This window comes from Balaenoptera physalus (genome assembly GCF_965194825.1).
Source record: "Balaenoptera physalus genome assembly, chromosome: 1".
NCBI lineage: Eukaryota > Metazoa > Chordata > Mammalia > Artiodactyla > Balaenopteridae > Balaenoptera > Balaenoptera physalus.
This window is the reverse complement of record NC_138882.1, coordinates 51,040,264-51,059,919: the sequence shown is the minus strand read 5'-3', so window position 1 is coordinate 51,059,919 and position 19,656 is coordinate 51,040,264. Positions and strand designations below refer to the sequence as shown.

At 46.9% G+C, this 19,656-nt stretch overlaps 1 protein-coding gene across 1 annotated transcript in view; it reads left to right on the top strand.

Moving 5' to 3' along the window:
* Window positions 1-8,055, top strand: part of LHX4 (LIM homeobox 4) — a 42,895-nt gene extending 34,840 nt beyond the window's left edge. The window contains exons 4-6 of the mRNA XM_082465613.1: window positions 4,566-4,720; window positions 5,122-5,293; window positions 7,463-8,055. Of these exons, the coding sequence (XP_082321739.1) occupies window positions 4,566-4,720; window positions 5,122-5,293; window positions 7,463-7,857 (722 nt within the window). The 3' untranslated portion in view covers window positions 7,858-8,055. The remainder of the gene's footprint in view (window positions 1-4,565; window positions 4,721-5,121; window positions 5,294-7,462) is intronic.
* Window positions 8,056-19,656: the final 11,601 nt, after the last annotated feature.

Genomic DNA, 19,656 nt, shown 5'->3' with positions numbered 1-19,656 from the left:
CGCAGACTGTGGGCTTCTCGAGGGCAGGGACTTAGGCCTGACGACTCTTGTGTCTCCCAAGCCCCTCATATGGGAGCAGATGCTCAGCCAGTCTCCTCGTTCAGGGAGACCTAACCATCTCAACTATCTGCTCCCGTGCACCCCGCCCCCCTTCCCTGGCCACCTCAGGGCCCTGTGCGCGGTCTGCACAGAAGCTCGCAGCACAGGCTGATGTCGGTCCCCAGCCTTTAGTAACCACCCTGGAAAGCCTGCCTTCACAGGGGCGGCCTGGGCAGCAGCGGCTCCTGCCCTCCAAGGCCTTGTTCCTGGGCAGCCCTAGGTCTTTCCTGGGCCTTCTCAGGGCCTAGAGAGGGCTCGAACCCCTCCCCCCCATTCCCCAGTGCTCCCCGAAGGAAAGCCAAGCCCGACTCCCCACCTCCTGCAGCCCCACCTCAGGCTTCTCACTCACGGCTGTGCCCTCCACCCTGGCTCCGAACATGGCATTTGGCCAAACTCAACCTGGGAGTCTCAGGCGCACAAACTCGCGAAACATCCAAGGTCATTTGCCTTTGACTGGAATTTTTATCGACTCAGGGGGTTACTGCGGAACACTTTTGTTGACGGCTCTGGACTTGATGAAAAAACAAAGGAACAACAATTTCATGTATCTCCTTCCAGATCTTTCCTCGGTCCCCACATATATATTATATAGATATGAGCAATGCATGGAGAAATTAGTCTCTCGCTAATGAATGCAGTCAAAGGGTTTGTGGTGGTGAGGAGGCCCTGTTGGTGAGGCCGCGGGAGCCGAGCTCAGCCTGGGAGGGACAGCGCGGCAGGGCCTCCTCTCTCTTCTGCTCCCACCCCCAGAGTTCTGGCGCTTGGCATGGACAGCCCTTCAGTCTCTTCTCCTCTTTCTGGGGCCTCTGCAAGCCTGCTCCCAGGCTCTTTGCCTTAATGTATTAATCTGCTCTGGCTCCTTAAAACTCACTCGGTGCTGTTACTTTGGAGTCAGTTATGGTGTCACAGAAGATTAGGGATAAACCCTCAGCGCAGATGGACTCAGAGAGCCCAAGCTGCCCGTGGAACTCTGATGCCCTTCACCAGAGACCCCAAGGATGCAGGCCACCCCCAGGGCCAGCGGCTGCTTCTCGCTGTCAGAGGCGTCCTTCAGACCCTGAGCACTTGCAGCCTGGCGTCCACTGCTGCTGTGGATGGGTCGAGAGAAAGGGGAGACCAGCCGGGGAGGCAAGAATGACCCAGTGGGGCTAACGCTTTTATCGAGGATGGTTTGCCCCGCAGCAGACCTCTGTAGGGTGGTGGAAGGACACCGAATTTGGCCTCAGAGGTTGGTGGGCATCTCTGCCGGGTCATGCACTAACTTGCGGGTTCCCCCGGCAAGTTGTGTACCTGGTTGAGCCTCGGCATCTCAGCTCCATAGGGGTGGGTCAGAGCACCTGTCACATAGGGCTATGTCCTGAGGTTTCCAGAGGCTGACACTGGTGGAATGGGACGTTCCACGAGGGAGAGACCAACGTGGAAAAGAAATGCAAACAGTAGGTGAGATCTGTTGTAGGTTTGCCAGCAGCTGGGGGTTACACAGTGTTTCTGGTCTGTTCCTCCTGCCTCTGGCTGTCAGTGAGGCAGGGGCCACTCCATCCCTTGAAATCTGGGTGCTTCTTAGCGCAGCAGGGGCCTTGGTCTGCTGTGGGACATTTGGCTCTCTCTTTTTATGTTTTAATTCCTCCTTGCTAATCTAAACGCTTTTTCAGGCTTAGGTTCCCTCCCTGGTGCTACCCAAAAGACTGAATATCAGCTATTTGTATCTTGGTGTGAATGATTTTGTTCATTTGTTAGTCTCCCTGGATATTTGCATTTTCAATATGATGAGGTGGCATTTTATGCCAGGGACAAGTGCTAGGAGACCCTGCATAATTCAAAACTAACATATTTTAAGACTAATTTTCCCACAGGAATTAATGTAAAAAGTCGGGGGGTGGGCGTGTATCCTGGGAGCACATAAATCCATAACCAGTGAAGTGTATCTTTGCCTTAATGCTACTTTTTATTTTCTCAGCACTATCTCAGTCTCTCCCAGATGCTCTCTCCTAAATTAACAGCCTAGGGTAGCATGGTCTTGCTTGGCCTTCCTCATAGCATTTTATCACATTTAACTTCCGTACCAAAGTTATTGATTTTTGGGTACATTTTTCAGTACGAGCACTGCCACCACTACTTAATGAATACTTGGATGATATTGTTATAGGATATAAAAAAGATTTTAAATTATAATAACAGTGAATGTTAAAATAAGAGCATAATAGTCGCCATAATCGCAAGAAGAAAGTTCCGCGTACGTAGCCAGCCATGTGGAACCAAGGGGCCACCAACCCAGGATGACAGGGGTTTGTCCCAGTGGCGCTGCCATCTGGCCATGGTGAGAACAATCTCTAATGCACTAGGCCAACTATTTTGAAATTAAGCAATTCTCGATGAATTGAAAAAATTTTTGGTGGTTTCATTATTTCAAATTTTGTACATAAAGACCATATGGATATTTTTAAAGTGCACTATTTCATATTTGCATCAAGTTCTGTCATGCTCTTATCTCTATAAATATGGTCAGATGGGAGTGATTCCTAACAACAGAATTTAAAGAATTTTGGAGGTTTTCCTCAGTGTGTGTGCCTCAATGGCTCTGGAATCCTTCCTCTTTGGGTCCAGGACCCCAGGGAGAGACTTGAGTGGTGGGCTTTGAGGATGACAGTGCTCTGCTGGGGAAGAAAACAGCCCAAGGAGGAGAGAGGACTGGGGGCCTTGTCCCCCCTCCGCTGTGTGCACGATTGATCGTAGTGTGAGCCTGGGCTTAATGTCATTAAGGATGACTTAATCCTACAACGTGCCACCCACCCAGGCTTCAGAGGGGCGAGGGGACTTGCCCACGTCACTCACTCAATGAGAATGGTGAACCCAGGTCTTCTGACTCCAAGAAAAACCTTTTAGAATTGTTGTGAGGGTCGTAGGCACATAAACCTCTTAGAGCAACGCCAGGCGCATAGTAAACACTTAATAAACATTAGCTATTATTATTGTTGTTCCTAAGACAGGGTTTTCTTGGGTGGAAAGGAAGAAAGGTAGAAAGATAGGCATGGAGCAGACCCCCTTCAAAGTACACATGTGGGAGGGGCACAAAGAACCAGAGGGCCAGACGCAGCTGCCCATTCCCTGTTGCTTGACTCCGGGGGTGCTAGGCAGAGAACGGAAGTAAGTCTAAGTGCTGGGAGAGGAACAAACCACTTACACCCAGTGCCTCTCTCTGTGCCTAATTCTGACTGAGAATAAACAGCCTTTGACCCACAGGAACTTGATGCTCAAAATCCATTGAAGACAGTTGATCAATCAGCATGTTGTCCTGAACACTCTTCAGATCAGTGTTTTTCAAAAAATTTTGACTATGATCTACAGTAAGAGACTCATGTTTCAACTCAGCACACATATTCATACAGCAAGCATTGATTAAGTTTCATGAAACAATACTTGCTCTCATCTGCCTCATCCATCCCATCGCATTCATCCATCCCATCCCAGCCATCCCATCCCATCCCATCCCATCCATCCCATCCCATCCCATCCATCCCATCCCATCCATCCCATCCATCCCATCCCATCCCATCCATCCCATCCCATCCCATCCCATCCCATCCATCCCATCCCATCCCATCCATGCCATCCCATCCCATCCATCCCATCCCATCCCATCCCATCCCATCCCATCCCATCCCATCCCATCCATCCCATCCCATCCCATCCATCCCATCCCATCCCATCCATCCCATCCCATCCCATCCCATCCCATCCCATCCCATCCCATCCATCCCATCCCATCCATCCCATCCCATCCCATCCCATCCATCCCATCCCAACCCATCCCATCCTATCCCATCCCATCCATCCCATCCATCCCATCCATCCCACCTCATCCCATCTCATTCCATCCCATCCATTTTATTTCCTCTCTTAGTTTTCGATTAACTAAATTGACTTCACAACACACTAGTGGGCTCTGACCCATAATTTATGAACATTGCTTAGGTCACCCCTGCTATGAGCCCAGGGCTGTAGGAAGGCAGCGAAGCCGTGGGTGGGACCTGGGGGAACAGACGTTCCTGATGGGAGGAGGGGCAGGCGCCTGGGGCAGCCCAGAGCACAGACTTCATTCTGGCTCCTTCACCTTTGCAGCCTGGGCAGTGACTCACATGGCTGGCCAGTCAGAGTGTTTGTCATGATGGGGAAACGCATGGAATGGTACACCTTCAGCCTGAGGAAAGCCCCTGTGTGGCTGGGCTGGCAGGGGAGAGGCAGGGAGCTGAGGCAAGGAGGACATCGTCCTCACTTTTCAGTGACTCAGAGGGCCTGTGGTGCAGGCGTCGGCTCCCTGGGGTTTGGGACCACTCCCCTGTGATAGTCCCCATTTTCCCACACTCTTGCCCATATCAGGCAAGATTACATGAGGAGAGGAGGAAAGCGGGTTGAGACCCAGCTGCTACAGATGGGCTGGACCCAGTAAGAAGTGGTTTTCATTGCAGATGACTCAGAGGCCGGAGCTAAGCGACCCCGGACCACCATCACAGCGAAGCAGCTGGAGACATTGAAGAACGCCTACAAGAACTCCCCTAAGCCCGCCCGGCACGTGAGGGAGCAGCTGTCCTCGGAGACAGGCCTGGACATGAGGGTCGTACAGGTGAGGCACCAGCCACCCTGGCCTCCAGGCCTCCTTTGCTGACCGGGGAGCCCGGGCCCGGCGCCACCCAAGCCGGGCCTGGGGCAGGGGTGGGGGGTGTCCTGTGGGTCCCTGCATCAGTGCCCTCCACGTGAGGGAGGCTTCGGGAGTGGTAACCATGGCACCTCATCAGCGGTGTCACTGATCCCCTGGGGGGGTTGGGCTCAGGGCCACAACCCCCGGAAATTTGCCGAATCAGAGACACATTTCTGAGGCCCAGGCAGGGGGAGTGGTGGGCACGTCCCTTTCCTTGCCCTGAACTCTGCTGAGGCTTCAGTCTTTGTCTTTTGTCTCGGGGACCCTGGGGGCTTTGGGTTCGTGGTGGACGCCCCCCGAGAGTGTCCCTTGTGCTTGTGTGGCAGGTTTGGTTTCAGAACAGAAGGGCCAAGGAGAAGCGACTGAAGAAGGACGCGGGGCGGCACCGCTGGGGGCAGTTCTATAAGAGCGTCAAGAGGAGCCGGGGAGGCAGCAAGCAGGAGAAGGAGAGCTCGGCAGAGGACTGTGGGGTTAGTGACAGTGAGCTGAGCGTCCGAGGTGAGCAGGGCTGCAGGGGCGAGGCCCAGGCCCTAGGAGAGGCCCCTGGGAAACAGTAATCCCCGATGCTCACGAGGGGTCTTTCTTGAGGCCTGGCCAACTCCCTCCCGAGCACAGCCCTCCCTGCAACTTGGAGGAAAGGGCAGGGGGAAAGGGTAGTGGCCCTTCCAGAGGGGACAGGGCAGAGGAAACCAGAGCTCTGCTGCGGACACATGGAAGCCGGGTTCCCAGGCCCATGGGCCCCAAGGCCTCCCCTCCTTGCCTGCGGCCCGGGGCTCCCCCACCAGCCCACGCAGCTGTGCAGGACAGCTGTGTCTCTGCCTGCGCCCTGAGCCCCCCTCCTGCATTTCTCCCCTCGGCCGGGGCATCGGCCTCCCTCCCGTGACCCCCTAGAGTGAGCCCCCTCCTCTCCTGGCGGTGGGAGGATGTGCTCAACGGGCCCGTTGCCCTGGGAAGTCAGTACTGTGAGTGCACGTGAGGTGGGGACCTGCCTTGTTCTGAAATCCCTTCCCCCTCCACTCCTGTCATCCAGTCCAGCGCAAATGCTTTGCTGCATGCGCTATATTCAAATTTGTGCGTCAGCAAAGTTGCAAATGGCTGCATGTTTTGGCTCCTTCGGTTGTTTGCAAATAGCCATGCGGTTCTCATGCAATGAGTTCTCAAAAGTGGAAGGTCTTCTGTTGTGGGGCGAAGGGAAGAGTCCTGAGCTGGGGGATCAGAAATCTGGTTTCCGGCTATGGCTCTGTCAAACTGATTCACTTCTCTTGAGCCTCAGTTTCCCCATCTATAAATGGGGAATAACCACATCCTTGCCCACCTCACAGTGTTCTTGGGGATCCATGAACTCAACTGACTGTGAACGTGTTTGGGGAAAGCTCAGCACATTTTTACACTTGGAAGACACGACCATCCCCTTTAGGGAGCCTGTGGCTCCCACAGAGGGCCCTGGTCACACGGGATGACAGGTGTAGGCAGAAGGCCAGTTAATGGCCACTTTACAGTGGAGCTGAGCCTTCATAGCCTGCCCCCTCTAAAGGGCATGACTCCCCTCCCCCTTTTCATTTTTGTGGGTGGGGTGAGGGACAGCCTAGGGCAGGTTGTCAGAAGGCATGGGTGTTGAAGTCCACTCTAGGGTGGCCTTGGTAGGAATGGATGCACAGGCCCAGGTGGGAATAGAAAGGAAGTCTGTGGGGCAGCAGATGGCATGAGCTGCCTGCCAGGACCATGATGTCCTGAGAGGACTGTAGCCCAGCCCAGAGGTCTGCCCGTGGGGCCCTGGGGAAGGTTCAAGGGCCTTATGATCACCTTCCAGACCTCTTGGTGGGGGGGTGGGGTGGGTGGAAAGCCACTTAATCTCCTCTAAGCTGCTGAAATCAACGTCTGGAACATACAGGATTGTTAAGTCTCGTTTCATAGCTCCTTTCTGTTGGGTGCAGGTGGGTCCCCAGGTTGACATATCATTGGTCTCTCCAGGTAATTATATAATCTTCTTTTTCTTAAGACTAAAATTGCTCACCTCTGTTGGAGAGAGGAATTCTTCCAAGTGGCAAAGTTTCCATTAGATCCCCGTAATGAAATTCTTCCAAAAACAAGAAGGTCATTTGCCTTAATCAATCTAATACTTTGTCCCCAGTGAAGAGCTTATTGATAGACGGAGAAACCAAGTACTTTGATATTGAACCTCTTTCCCAGGTAGGCCAGAAGGCTTTTGTGCACATGTCTTAGAGAGGTCCTCAGCTCCCCTGACCGTATGGGCCTGCTTGTTTCCCAGCTAACTGAACCAAGCACTTTTCTCAGTTTGAAAACTTTCAGATGAAATCTTGTTAGCACAGAGTTTCTTCCATTTGTGATGTGGAGAACATATGACCCACCAAACCTCAGGCGTTCATACTCCTCAGTGTAGCCACCTTCGTACCTGAGCACACATGGGACCAACAAACTCACCAAACATTTGTCCAGCCTTCTGGGACCTGGGCGTTTGGTCTCTGCAGGTGTTTGTTCTGTTTTTTCCCCTTGATGTGGGTCAGTCTCTGGATGCCAGGCTGACATGTTGGCGTCTGGCTCATGCTTGGGCTTCTTTCCTGGTCGTGTGTATCCCTAGGTTGTGAAGAACAGGGGACCACCGGAGTCCTGGCGGCTGACAATAAATCTCCATTCTTTTGTCCACAGAGGATCAAATTCTCTCAGAACTTGGCCACACCAATAGGATTTATGGCAACGTGGGGGACGTTACAGGCGGACAGTTAATGAATGGGAGCTTCTCCATGGACGGGACAGGACAATCCTATCAGGACTTGAGGGATGGGAGCCCCTATGGAATCCCCCAGTCTCCATCCTCCATCTCGTCCCTGCCACCCCACGCTCCTTTGCTCAATGGGCTGGATTACACGGTGGACAGTAATTTGGGCATCATTGCGCACGCGGGGCAGGGAGTCAGCCAGACGCTGAGAGCCATGGCTGGGGGACCCACTTCTGACATCTCCACAGGAAGCAGTGTAGGTTATCCCGACTTTCCAACTAGCCCAGCCTCTTGGCTCGATGAAATGGACCATCCTCCTTTTTAAACAGCTCTCCTCCCCACCCTACCCGTCCTCTGGCTTGACAGAATATCTTCGAGGATCAAAAGAGACTTGCCTTTTAAGGATCAAAAGTGCGCCAATGTGAATTTCCATTATTTTCAATGGAAGTCCTCTGCCGATCCCGGGGAGGTCGCGGGACCCCACTAGGGCTTGTTTTCCCGGGAAGTGGTGGGAGAGCAGCGTCCTCTCAGAACACAGCACAGGGGCGCAGAGCCCAGAGCGCTAGGGTGCTGGCTGGTTGGCTCCTCCCCCTCCCTGCTTACAGGCTTTGGCTGCACAGTGCTTGGTTCACGGCATGACTGTGTCAGGCCACCTTGCTCTTTGGGAACTCTGCTCCAACTGGAGCGTCTCATGAGATGCCCCCCGCCGCCACCGAACCACTGCTCTCACCAGAACCGAGATTCCTGAGGTAGAGGCGTCATGGCCCTTGAGTACTGATAGAAGTGATTTCTGGACCACCCTTATTGAACCCTACTTTTCAAAATAAAAAGTCACTTGTTAAAGGTCAGTGGAAAACTTTGATGGCCAGAGTTCGATATTGAAAACATGCTCCCTCCTCCTTTTTTTTTTGCTGTGAAAAATATGACTTCTTCCCTACCCAGAAATACATGCCGGAGACCATTTGGTCAGTTTTGGTTTTTACGAAATCCCATCTATATCACTGAATCCCTGATGGCAAGAAGTGGTTTTCATTGCAGGTGACTCTGAGGCTGGAGCTGAGTGGCCCTGGACCATCACAGCGACTGCATGACAAGTCCCCCGGTGCACAATGTGCCTTTTTAATTTGCTTGTATTATTTATTCCACAAGACAGGCTGTGGGTTCCAAAATGATCAAAGCTAAAATATGGAGAGAACAGAACGACAATCAGTGAAAACATTTGTAGACGTTTGGACTCCAAACATGCAGTCTGTTTAGCCAAGTCAGCAGATGCCAGTCTCCCAGAGTTCTCATCCTGTAGGGCGAAATGACATTGTGTCTGTTTTGAGGGAGTTGGTTTAGATGAGCTTGTAACTCCACCTCCCCCCCGCTCACCTGCAGCCAACCCTCCTCAGCCCTTTAAAAATGTGAGCTTTCTCTGCTGTGCTAGTTGACTCAATTGGAGGACAGTCTTGGCCTCTTCCGAGTACTAGCAGTGCTTCTTGGCCTATCTTGGTTGGGAGGAGTCATTTAGGGAGCAACCCTAAAATTGTCCACAGGGTTCCAAATGGTCCTCGGCTGCATCCGTCTGGGTTGCTGGCTGGACTCATGCCAGGCCCTGTGTTGCTCCAGTCCTGCTCTCAGAAAGGCAGAGCTCTCCAGCCAATGGCAGTGCAGAGACTCTCAGCTTGCGGGTCTGCAGTAGCTCATCACCAAGCCTGAGGCAAGGGCAAGGCCAACCCCCGCTTTATGAGCTGCTGCCTCTGCAACAGACTGCACTTCTACAGGAAATACCGTGGCGAATGGTGCTACAAGTCCCACTTTATGCCACACATCTGTCCATCAGGAAGCTCTCCATGTGCATACTGGATTTAGCCAGGTGGAATTTATTCCAGTCCCCTTGGGAAATGGTGGTTTGCTTCTTCTGGCCTCCCATTCTCTTAAACGAGATCAGCAGAGTGGGAAAGGGTAAGATGGCATTGCCTTTCTTTCACAGCAAGTGATGGGGCCAAAGCACCTAAGGACCCTTTCTTCCGGGAATGGTTTTGAGGAACGCAAAGATTTAGGCATAAGGTAGGCAGACTAAAGGAAGAGATAAACACTTCCTTTTTGGATGCTTCATCTTTTGTAAACTCCTTTCCAGGACTAAACTACGGTCAGTGAAGCTTCTTTAAAATATATGGTCAGTAAATTCCTGGATCAGCCTTCAGGCCATCTTTGTTCTCTGGTCAATTTTGTAGTGTACCCTTATTTTTTGATGTGCTCGATTGTTGTGATTTTTTTGCTTGGGGAGTCTGCAAATGTAGGTCCTCTGCCTGAGGTTCCAGGTGTAGGGATGATGGTGTGTTAAGCCTGGCCGATTCTGTGCTATGGGGAATTCCCCAATAATGTGACTATTCGGGGTGGGGATGGAGACACAAATGCAAGGTAACAAGTCGTGTGAAGGAAAGTGCAACCATCTTTTTGGAGGACAGCTTCTTAAGCTCACTGTTCTTAGCAGGCTGCTTACAAAACACAGGAGAAAGACTGCTGGGTTAAAACCAGTTAAAAACTGCCCCACCCAGACCACTGTCTCAGCTTGATTACTTGGAGTAGCATCTCATGGGATGTCAGAGGCGCTTTGTATTTTTGGCGAGTGCAGTACCATGAGAGCAGGCTCTTTAAGGGGGAATATCCCCCTGTGTAGCACTGCTTTTGGAGACCAGATGAAATCGACCAGTTTTTGTTTTTTAGATGGGTTAATCATGCTCACTCCCTATTCCCTGGAAGGAGAATGGGAGGCTTTCCTCAGTCATACAATAACAGGGGTCTCTTGAGGAACCTAGTGAATAGTGCAGGTGACGTCATGATGTCGGGAGGAGCTCCTTTGGTTTGGTGGGGTTGGCTAGCTGGGAGAGCTCTTGAGTGAGCCCTGGTCAGAAAGCCAGGAGAGCTGGATTTAAGTTCCCCAGGGCCACCTCGCCAGAAAGCAGCAAACACTGGTGCTGCATTTAGAAGCACAGTCACAATCGGTCTCAGATTTTAAGTGGATCTCCTTGCAAGTGGGATTAGTGTTATGGATGGGCTGGTGCCACCAATGAGCCGCAGGCCAAGACAGTTCCTTGGCTTTTCTGAGGCTCAGGGATGGAGAAGAACAGAACTACCCTGAGATTCGGGTCCAGGCACTCCTCTATCGCTCAGTAGTCTGTTATTGATGTATAAGGTGTTACGTGGGAGCTGTTTTCCCCTTTGCAAAATGACATGGATGAATTTTAAAAACAAGATGAGACCTTCTGGAGGCATTGACAATATTTGGACCTGTCTTTGGCTCTAGGAGAGCTGTTTACGAGCAACTGTTATCTGCAGTGCCCGGCTGATAGACCTGAGGGTAGGAGGCTTCTGAATCCAGGAGCAAATGAATAATATTAAAAAAAAAAACAAGCCCAAGTTTCCAATGGTAACTGATATAAGCAAAAACAGGATCTGTGGGGCTATGGAAGAATCTATATTTGCTGAAAAGTAGTAAGACCATGGAGGAAATACCAAATGCAAGGGCTAAGCTGGCCACTGGGTAAATCACATTGTGGGGAAGCCTGGATCCCGGCCCTTTCAGGGACTTGCTGTGCACCCTGAGGCCAACTCCTTTCTGTCCTTGTGCTTCCTCTTTCTTGCCTCATCTGACAGTTATAAAATGAAAATCAACTACCATATTGGTAACATTATTCCTGCAAACTAATACCATGAAACACCAGAGAAAGAGGATAAAATTAAGACAGAAGAAAAGCATTTAGCAGTGTCTTTCAATAAGGTTTTTTTTTGTTTTTTGTTTTTTTGCCAATGTAAAACATGGAATCTGGTAAGATCCCTGGGGGCCATTAGATCTTCACAATGAAGTTCACTTTGCAAGAAGTATAAGAAATCTACAAACAAAAGACATTACCGTCTCTGAAGCTCGAGCCGGTTATTCTGAAACAACTGCCTCCTGGCTGGAGGGGTTTAAGGCTTCAGCTTAGCAAAAGCTGCGTGCTGTGTGACAGGGCACCGTCCGGCACCCGCTCCCGCACGCCCCCGGTCCCGCACGCCACTCACTATAACGACAACTTGGTTATAGCCATGGAAATAATGACCGTACCTCCTCAGCCAGCAGGGTCTGGAAGGACCGAGGAGGCTCATTTTTAAACATTGCACTTTAAAAATTGGAAACCGTGAGATGAAGAAAAATTCAATTAAGCGGAAATGAGTTTTGTTTTATTGCCTGCTGCTGAAGGGCTCTGGGCATGCTGAAAGCTAAATAAAAAGCACATCACTGCCTCTCTCTTTCTTGGGTTGGTCAATTGGCCCTTTTTGCAGTCATCGCTCCAACTGTTCTAACACGCTGGCTGGATCCAAAAAGAGAGAGCGCAGCAAAGTCACCCCATCCACACGCTGCTTGGTAGGACCACACTGAAAGCACAGTTTCATGCTGCTAGCTCTGGTGAGGAGTCAGCTGCAGGTCTGGGAGGTGCGCCAAGCGTCCTTCACCCCGGGAGGAAGAGCACAGGTGGACAGAGCGGGACACCCCACGCTCATCCGCTGCCCACCTAGAGACAAGAAGCATTTGTACGTTCCCCACTTGAGGACGGTGTTGAGCCAGACACGCAGGTTCAGGGCTGCAGGATCCCAGAAGCTGCTCTGAACTTGTACTCAAGACCTCAAAGCCTCAGATCCCCTAAGCCCTGGGTGGTTGCCCTCACCCTTCGCAGTGTAAATTTTGTACAGTTAAAAACAAATGAAGTCTCATTTCCTGGAAAAAAAAAAAAGAAAAAGGAAAAAAAAAAAAGGACCCACCCATCCTTATTTATTGCCATGTGACTTTGGAACACAGACGCTGGTGCGTTTGTTTGTATGTGCCTCCTGTGTGTTGGCATGAGATGTGTATGGTAAAACTATGTCCAATAAATACGGAAATTCTTTAGAAGCCAGCGTGTCTTGCTTTTCATTTGGTTTTCTGGAAGTTTTTCTCTTGATGTAAGAAAAAGCTGTGCCGACATGGGTTCCTTTCATCACCAGAAGGAAACCCAAGATACAACTCTGAATGCAGAACCACTTACAACTATGAATACCTGCACTACTCTGTATAAGTGTTGGATAGAGGAAGTTCTCTGATGTTTCTAATACCAATTTTCTGGGGCCCCGTCCTCTGCTTCTAGGCTTAAGGAATGGGCAGAGAAAACCTGCTGATCACATAAATTTTAGTTACTGTATGTCCTGTTGTATTTTAAAGTCCTTTATACGTGTACATTTTCTCCCTTGACAAGGACGTGCAAATGTCTGTACTTGGGTGAGAGGTGGACAGAGGGACAGAAACACCTCATCAGGGCTCCTGGACAAGCTTTTCCAGGAAAAATCTCCATTCAGGTGTTTTCCCTGCAGGAGGCTTTATTAGTGTGCAGGACCTGAAGTTTAGCTAGAGTGGAAAGAGCAACAGAGATTCTTTAATAAAAAAAAAAAAAAATTAAAGTCATAGCATTTCTTTAGAGCTGGGATTCCATCCAGGAAAAATGAGTGCTTTTTGCATTAGTGATTAGTTTTGTTTGGTTGAAGAGAAGATCCAAACAGAGGTGCACTGAGCAAGACGGTAGCTATTAGCCACTTGCGGCTATTTAAATTTAAATTGATTAAATAAAATTAAAAGTTTAGTTCCTCACACCAGCCATATTTTAAGTGCTCAACAGCTACATGTGGCTAGTGGCTACTGTATTTGGACACACAGATACAAAACGTTTCTATCATTGCAGAAAGTTCTATTGGACAGTGCTGACAGGGTCTGGCTGAGGAGAATGGGCAGAGATAACTCATCACCTGTTTAGCTACTAGTTATCCTGGAGTACTTGCTGAAGTATTCTCAGACTCTGTGGGTAGCACCAACTTCTCTGCCATCAGATTCTGTGTGTGGCACTACACACCAGAACCACTTGCTTAGGTCTGAAACAGGAGGCTGGGCCCTGGTCCTCTGAGCAGTCTGATGTCCTGACTCAACCCAAGTCCTAGACCCACTTGTGCCCCACACTCTACCCAGTTAAATAGGAATGATATTGCCTCCTAGGCAGCATGTCCAGTGAGCCTCTTGGGGGGGGTTTAAAAGTCTTTTAGTGGAAACTCAGATCTCTGCTATCAAGGAAAGGGGTTGATGGTCCTTTGTCAAATCATCTCCGGTGGTAAATACTTTACTAGGCTGAGAAAGGCAAAAAACCTTTCCGGGCTATGCACCAAGGAAGGTGAAGGTGACAGCATCTAGTGGAGTGAGGTGTGGGTAGAGGACCACAGGAGGTACACGAGGACTTTTTTTTCCTTCACTAGCTCAGTCCCTTGGGTGGTTGTTAGGGAAGTTTGTAAAGAGGCTATGCGTTTTCCTGAGGCACTAATAACAGGGCTTGAGAATTCTGCCAGTGTATGCCCTATGCACCATGTCTCTAGTCTCGTGTTCTCAAACCCCTCATCACCAGCCTGTTTATGTTGAGTCTTTGCTTTCCGTACACTAACAATTGTTTTGAGTGTATCAGGCTGACAATTCATTGGACCATTTCCACTTTGTGCTCTAGTGTACACAGTTCCCACCACAATGATAATCTAGTAACTTTTTTGGAATTATGAAATGTGTTCTCAGCTCACAAAGGAAGGAGAGGGAGGATCTGGTCCTTTTTTAATTTTCCTTTGGTTTGGTCACTACAGACCAGCTCCTGAGCAGTGTGATTCTCCTGACAGTGGCTTTTCAAAAGGACAGTTGTTTAAAGACAAATAAAGGAAAGAAATCACTGGCGAGAAAGAATGAAATAAGACACAAACTCAGGAGATCAAAGGCTCTACAGTCAGCGTTTTCCACCTCTTTCCCAGCTATACGGCTAAAATCAGAAAAGGATAAAAAGCAATCAAAGGCAAGTCAGTATGTTGTAAATTGTAACCAATTGCCGAACTAGAAGTAAAATCATGAGAGGTGATCCTCAACGTATCTGAATGTATCTTCTTAGATTTGATATTTGAGACATAGTTTAAAAATTGTCCTTTACAGTCTAAATGGAAAACTGTTGCATCCCTTTGCCAAGCCTCCTAGAAAGGCTATTTCAGTTTTATCATTTGGAACTCCTGGCGCCTCTCCTCATAACGCCCTTTGCTGGCTGTGCAGTGAGCGGGGAGGCATGGAGCTGGGTCTGGATGTTTAGTTGGGTTGTGACTGCCTCAGGGAAATAAGCAATGGTCAGCCACTGCTGCTGGGGAGACACTGTGAGTTAGGAGGGAGGAAAAAAACCCCACAAAGTTTATAAAATGGGGCCAAATCATTAGGAAGAGGGAACTTTTTATTATCATAATTCTAAAAGAAGTCATAAAAATAACCCATCCAAACTACGGTCTTCTAAATGATCAGCTGCTGCCCTAGGAGAGTGTATTACATCCTGTCAGAGAAAGCGGGTATGGCTTCTGCATGTAACATTTGTCCCTTTGTCATTTTTTCATTCATTTTCTTCTCTCATTTTTGTCCAATGTGACTTCAGGATTTTCCTTTAAAACCCTTTCCTTTGGTGATTCTTCCTTTGGCCATCTCCCGTCAAACACAAAGACTGAATTTAGGTATGTTATTAACTGGTATGTTATTCTGTAATTAAATGAACAAGTCACAGGCCATCCCTGACAAAACCCATGTTTTCCCTTCTCATGGAAGGGGCTCCTAGGAGAAAAAGGTTTCCACGTGACTTATTTATCCTTCAGGTTGTTTAGCAGACCACTGAAATGGTCAGAACTTTCAAGGCTGATACAGGCGAGGCTGTCTCTAGAGTTGAGGGAGAGTTTTTTGGTTTTGTTCTTGTGTTGTTTGTTTTCTAAGATTTATGTTTCTCTCACTTGCTTGCCAACCCTGGACCAGGATCTCCTGTTGGTTGGGAGGGGCTTGGGGATTTTGGAAAGGCTGGGAATTGCTTCCTGAAAGATATAAACCCCCAAAAGTGGTCTTGGCACACACTCGGAGTTGGAAATGAGCAGTTTTTTTTCCCAAAGGCCATTAAAATGGTAAATAGGTTTCAACAGATGGCTTCAGCACAGCAGTGGAAAGCCCAGGCAAGGACTTTGGGGTTAAACCTCATTATTTTAGTCACCTGGGACTGGCATATTATTCCAGAAAAACAAACATTTCTAAAGTTGACAGCTCTCTCCTCATCTCTAAAATAGAGATGGTGAAGGTTGTCTTCTCACTGGCAAGCTGATGGGGGGCTGCCTGTGACCTAGGGAATTGAATGTCACTTTTTTTGACACTTGTCAAACTACAGCTCACCCGGTCTACAGGAATATGATAACCAAGAACCTATATTACTGATGGGCCAGGACTTTTATACTCAATATGTTGCTGGCTTTATTATTTTTTTCAGAATCATTTTAACATTTAATGCTTCTCAATTAAGTGATTTCCTGGAGTAGATGCCAAGCTTCGTTTAGAATGCGCATTAACCACTTTCTGTATCGGTAGTTAAAGGCACTGAGGGATTTAAACAGCAATCCACAAGTCTGTTCAGTCAAGGTTTGGCGGAATAAAGCAGATTATAAACAATAATATATGTCTTTCTCTTCTTTTTTGGAAGGGTTCCAAACTCACAAACGGAGCTAAAGTGCTATAAACATATCCAGGACTAAGCTTTGGGCTCTGCAAATGTACTCCATGAAAGCCACGGGCACTGCAGTGCCACTTTTTATCCTGTGTGTGTACGTGTGCACGTACTTTAAAAGAGCTTTTTATTACACAAAGTGTCCATCAACTGAACTTACCTTCTAAATATTAAAATGGAAACCGGGATTGCTACACAAGTGAGAGGAAAAATAAATCCTGGCTGCAGTGTGGATGATGAATTTGCTGCTACTGCTGCCCAGGGCAGCCCATTGGAAGGCACCTCTCTATTCCTCAATGCCCTCAAGGTCCTTTAAGTTCAGCCACTGCATCCAGTAGTTTTAGGTTCAAATGGTTTTTTTCCACCTATAAGAGAAACCCACACGGAGTGCCTAGAGTTCTACCACGAGGCAGATGCATGTTATAGGGGCAGGTCCTTGGATGTTTCCCTTCTGGTTTTAACCTCAGTGTTCTAGTTGAGAACACATGTTCATTCCTTCTAAGACATGTAGGAAGGAAACAAGGAAGATTCTGTCCTGAGTGTAAACTAGCATGTACCTTGTGAACATCCTGATCTGGTTTTTAGGGCTGGGGGCTCTCTATTGCTGGAAGAAGGACTGCTGCCCTCAGAAATGACTCCAGTTCATGAATTTCCAAAAGAAGAGAGAGTAAAAATGTAAAACAATCACTTATTCTATAACTGTGTGAAGAAAAAGCGATGTAACAAAACACAGGAAAGAAAAATTTGAATAATTTATATATGAAAGTAAAAACAGTAATAAATAAAAAACTATGAACTCCTAATAACTATGATGATCCGCACAAGGATTAAGCCATTAAGTTCTGCTTTTCAAGTAGGAGCATGACAACCATAGTTCAAGGGTAAGTGAATAAAGATGAGATTAAATAGCTTTTCCTGTTCAATTCTTTAGTGTAATGCCAATTAATGCATATTTGAAAAATTGATCATACTTGGTGCATAATAAACCTTAGATGATAAGTATAACAAGGAAGCTTTTTTTTTCTTCAGTCTGATAATCACTATACTTTGACCTAAACCCCTCTGATGAAGTAGCTGTGAATGGTTACTGAAATAATTAAAGATGCTCAAGGTAAAGCTCCAGTAATGATCATAATAATTTTTCAAATCACATGATTATAAAAGACTGCATTGAAGGCTTTTTATGCTATAAGGAGAAAGTCCAATATGTATATATAAGATCCATGAAGAGGCCTGATAAGGCACCTCTGACTGTGGTTGCTTTTGTTTTCACTTTCACTCACCCTGATAATGTGGTACAGGGAAAACTTTCGGACTTGGTATCACAGGTTTGGAAAATCACCCTGATTCTGGAAAAATAAGATCATGTATATTGAAGTGTTTTATATTTATATAATAAAGCTTATATAAAGATGGGCATTTCTACTGTTTCTATTTGTATAACCTTGGACAATTTCCCTAACAATTCTGAGTTTCAATTTCCTCATTTGTAAAATAGAGAAAATACCAATTATTTCTACTTTTATAATTATTCTGAGGTTCAGTTAAGATGCTTGTGTATAAAGTCCTATACAAGGTAAGGTGTGATTACTGTTAACATCATTGAAGTTAAGATGTATTGACTATAAGATACATTAGTTTATGCATTACTAAGAAAAAAAATGCTGCCAATTCAACTATAACATTGTTTGTAAAAGATATCCAATTTTGGATACTTTAAAATGTGAAAAAATGTGCATCTTAAAATTCATCAAATATAGTATTACGACTACTATTGAAACATCTGACCCAAAACGCCTTAGGGGTTGGGATTTAAAATTCGCTCAATAAATATTTAAACTTGATATTTTCATTACTGAATTGTTGGTGGGTTACATACCTTTTTGTGATAAACATTTACTTATGAAGGGCATCTTTTAGGGACCTGAAGTTTGATGAAAGCCCTCATGTTTCAACCGTTAAATGCTAAATAAGCATTTGAAAGTCTTCATGTTCAGCTGAAGCATAGATTAGCCTGAGCACTAACCCTTCTGCAACCCAAGATCAGCTCTGTTCCCATCACACACCTTGTTCATTAATCCTCAGAGATGCCATATTGTACACGGAATAATAACCCATAGCCGAGTAGTTAAACCTGGCAGGAAGCTAAGAAATACCTATTTAATGGAAAGGTTCACTGGATTATGGCAACCCTTTAGCTGGAAAATGCTGAAACATTAAAAAAAAGCTGTAATAGATACGATTCTAGATATTATACTTTGGTTGTTACCCTTCTACCTAACAAGCATTAGAGATAACCGTACGTGTTCAGTTGGCTGACTTCTTATCTCTTTATTAGAGACATAGTTATAGTAGGTTTAAAAGATTTACTTTTTGATTATTAACTTATGAATTTCTATGAGACTTTTCAAGATATCTCATGCAATATCTTGAGATAACATCATATAAGTACTTCTAAATTTCCATGATAATGGGAAAAGGGAATGACAGTGGCCTAAAACAGTGCCTGTCATTTAGAAGGCTCTCAAGGAATATTTGTGGATTGAATGGAGGAGGAGCTTCAAAACTTCACATGAGTTTTGTGGTCTAATAAAGGGCTGAGATTCAGCAGACTTGGTCCTAACTGTGGCTCTACTACTACTCTGTGACTTTGGGCAATTTAAGTAACCTGTTTATGTCTCAGATTCATCCTCTTTTAAGTGGCCTTAAGAGCCCTTGCACTACCTACTCTACAGGGTTACTGTGGAGGGATGACAGATTAGATAATGCCCGTGAAAGCATTCTGAAAAGTCAAAAGAGCTAAATGCACATAAAAAGCCATCATTAGTCACACAGAACTGAACATGTGGGCTCATTTCTGCCCTGCAGCAGAACCAGAGGTCAAATAGGTCAGGGTCCAACTTTTTGGCCAGGGCCTCTTTAAAAATTTCCAATCGTGGTGATCAGTGATAAAACTGTTATGTATATTGTTGGAATCTTGACCAATGGTTTTAAAAAAAAGATGCACTTCTCTCATTCTTTCAAATAGGCACAGCAAGACCCCATACATCATCCGGTAGAAGCACTTAAAACTATGAAAATTGGTTCAGTCAACATATTATTGTATTTCATTCAAGAATGAAATACTGTAACAAGAAGCCAGAAAAAAGGGGTTCTAAACGGGATTCACAGACCACTGTGGAGTTCAGAGATGGGCTTCAGGAGACCTGTGAACTCCTCAAAATTCCATGCGCAACACTGTGTTCTAGAGGGAGAGTGATCTGGAATTCCGCAAGAGTTAACACTGATTTAGCTGACTCAAGCAAGAGTTCTGAAGGTAACTGATTCAGATGCTTTTCTTTGCCTCCTCCGTAATGTTTGTTTACATGATTCTCTTTTTAATCCTTGTTTTTCACTAGTGTGTATCAAGACTACTGTGAAGGCAATCAGGGCCTCTTAGATGAGTTGATAGAGGGCAAAGTAAATGACAGCGTTGAATAAATATTAAATACAGAAAGAGCCATTAGCGTTGTTCTGATCACAATATCTCCAGGAAA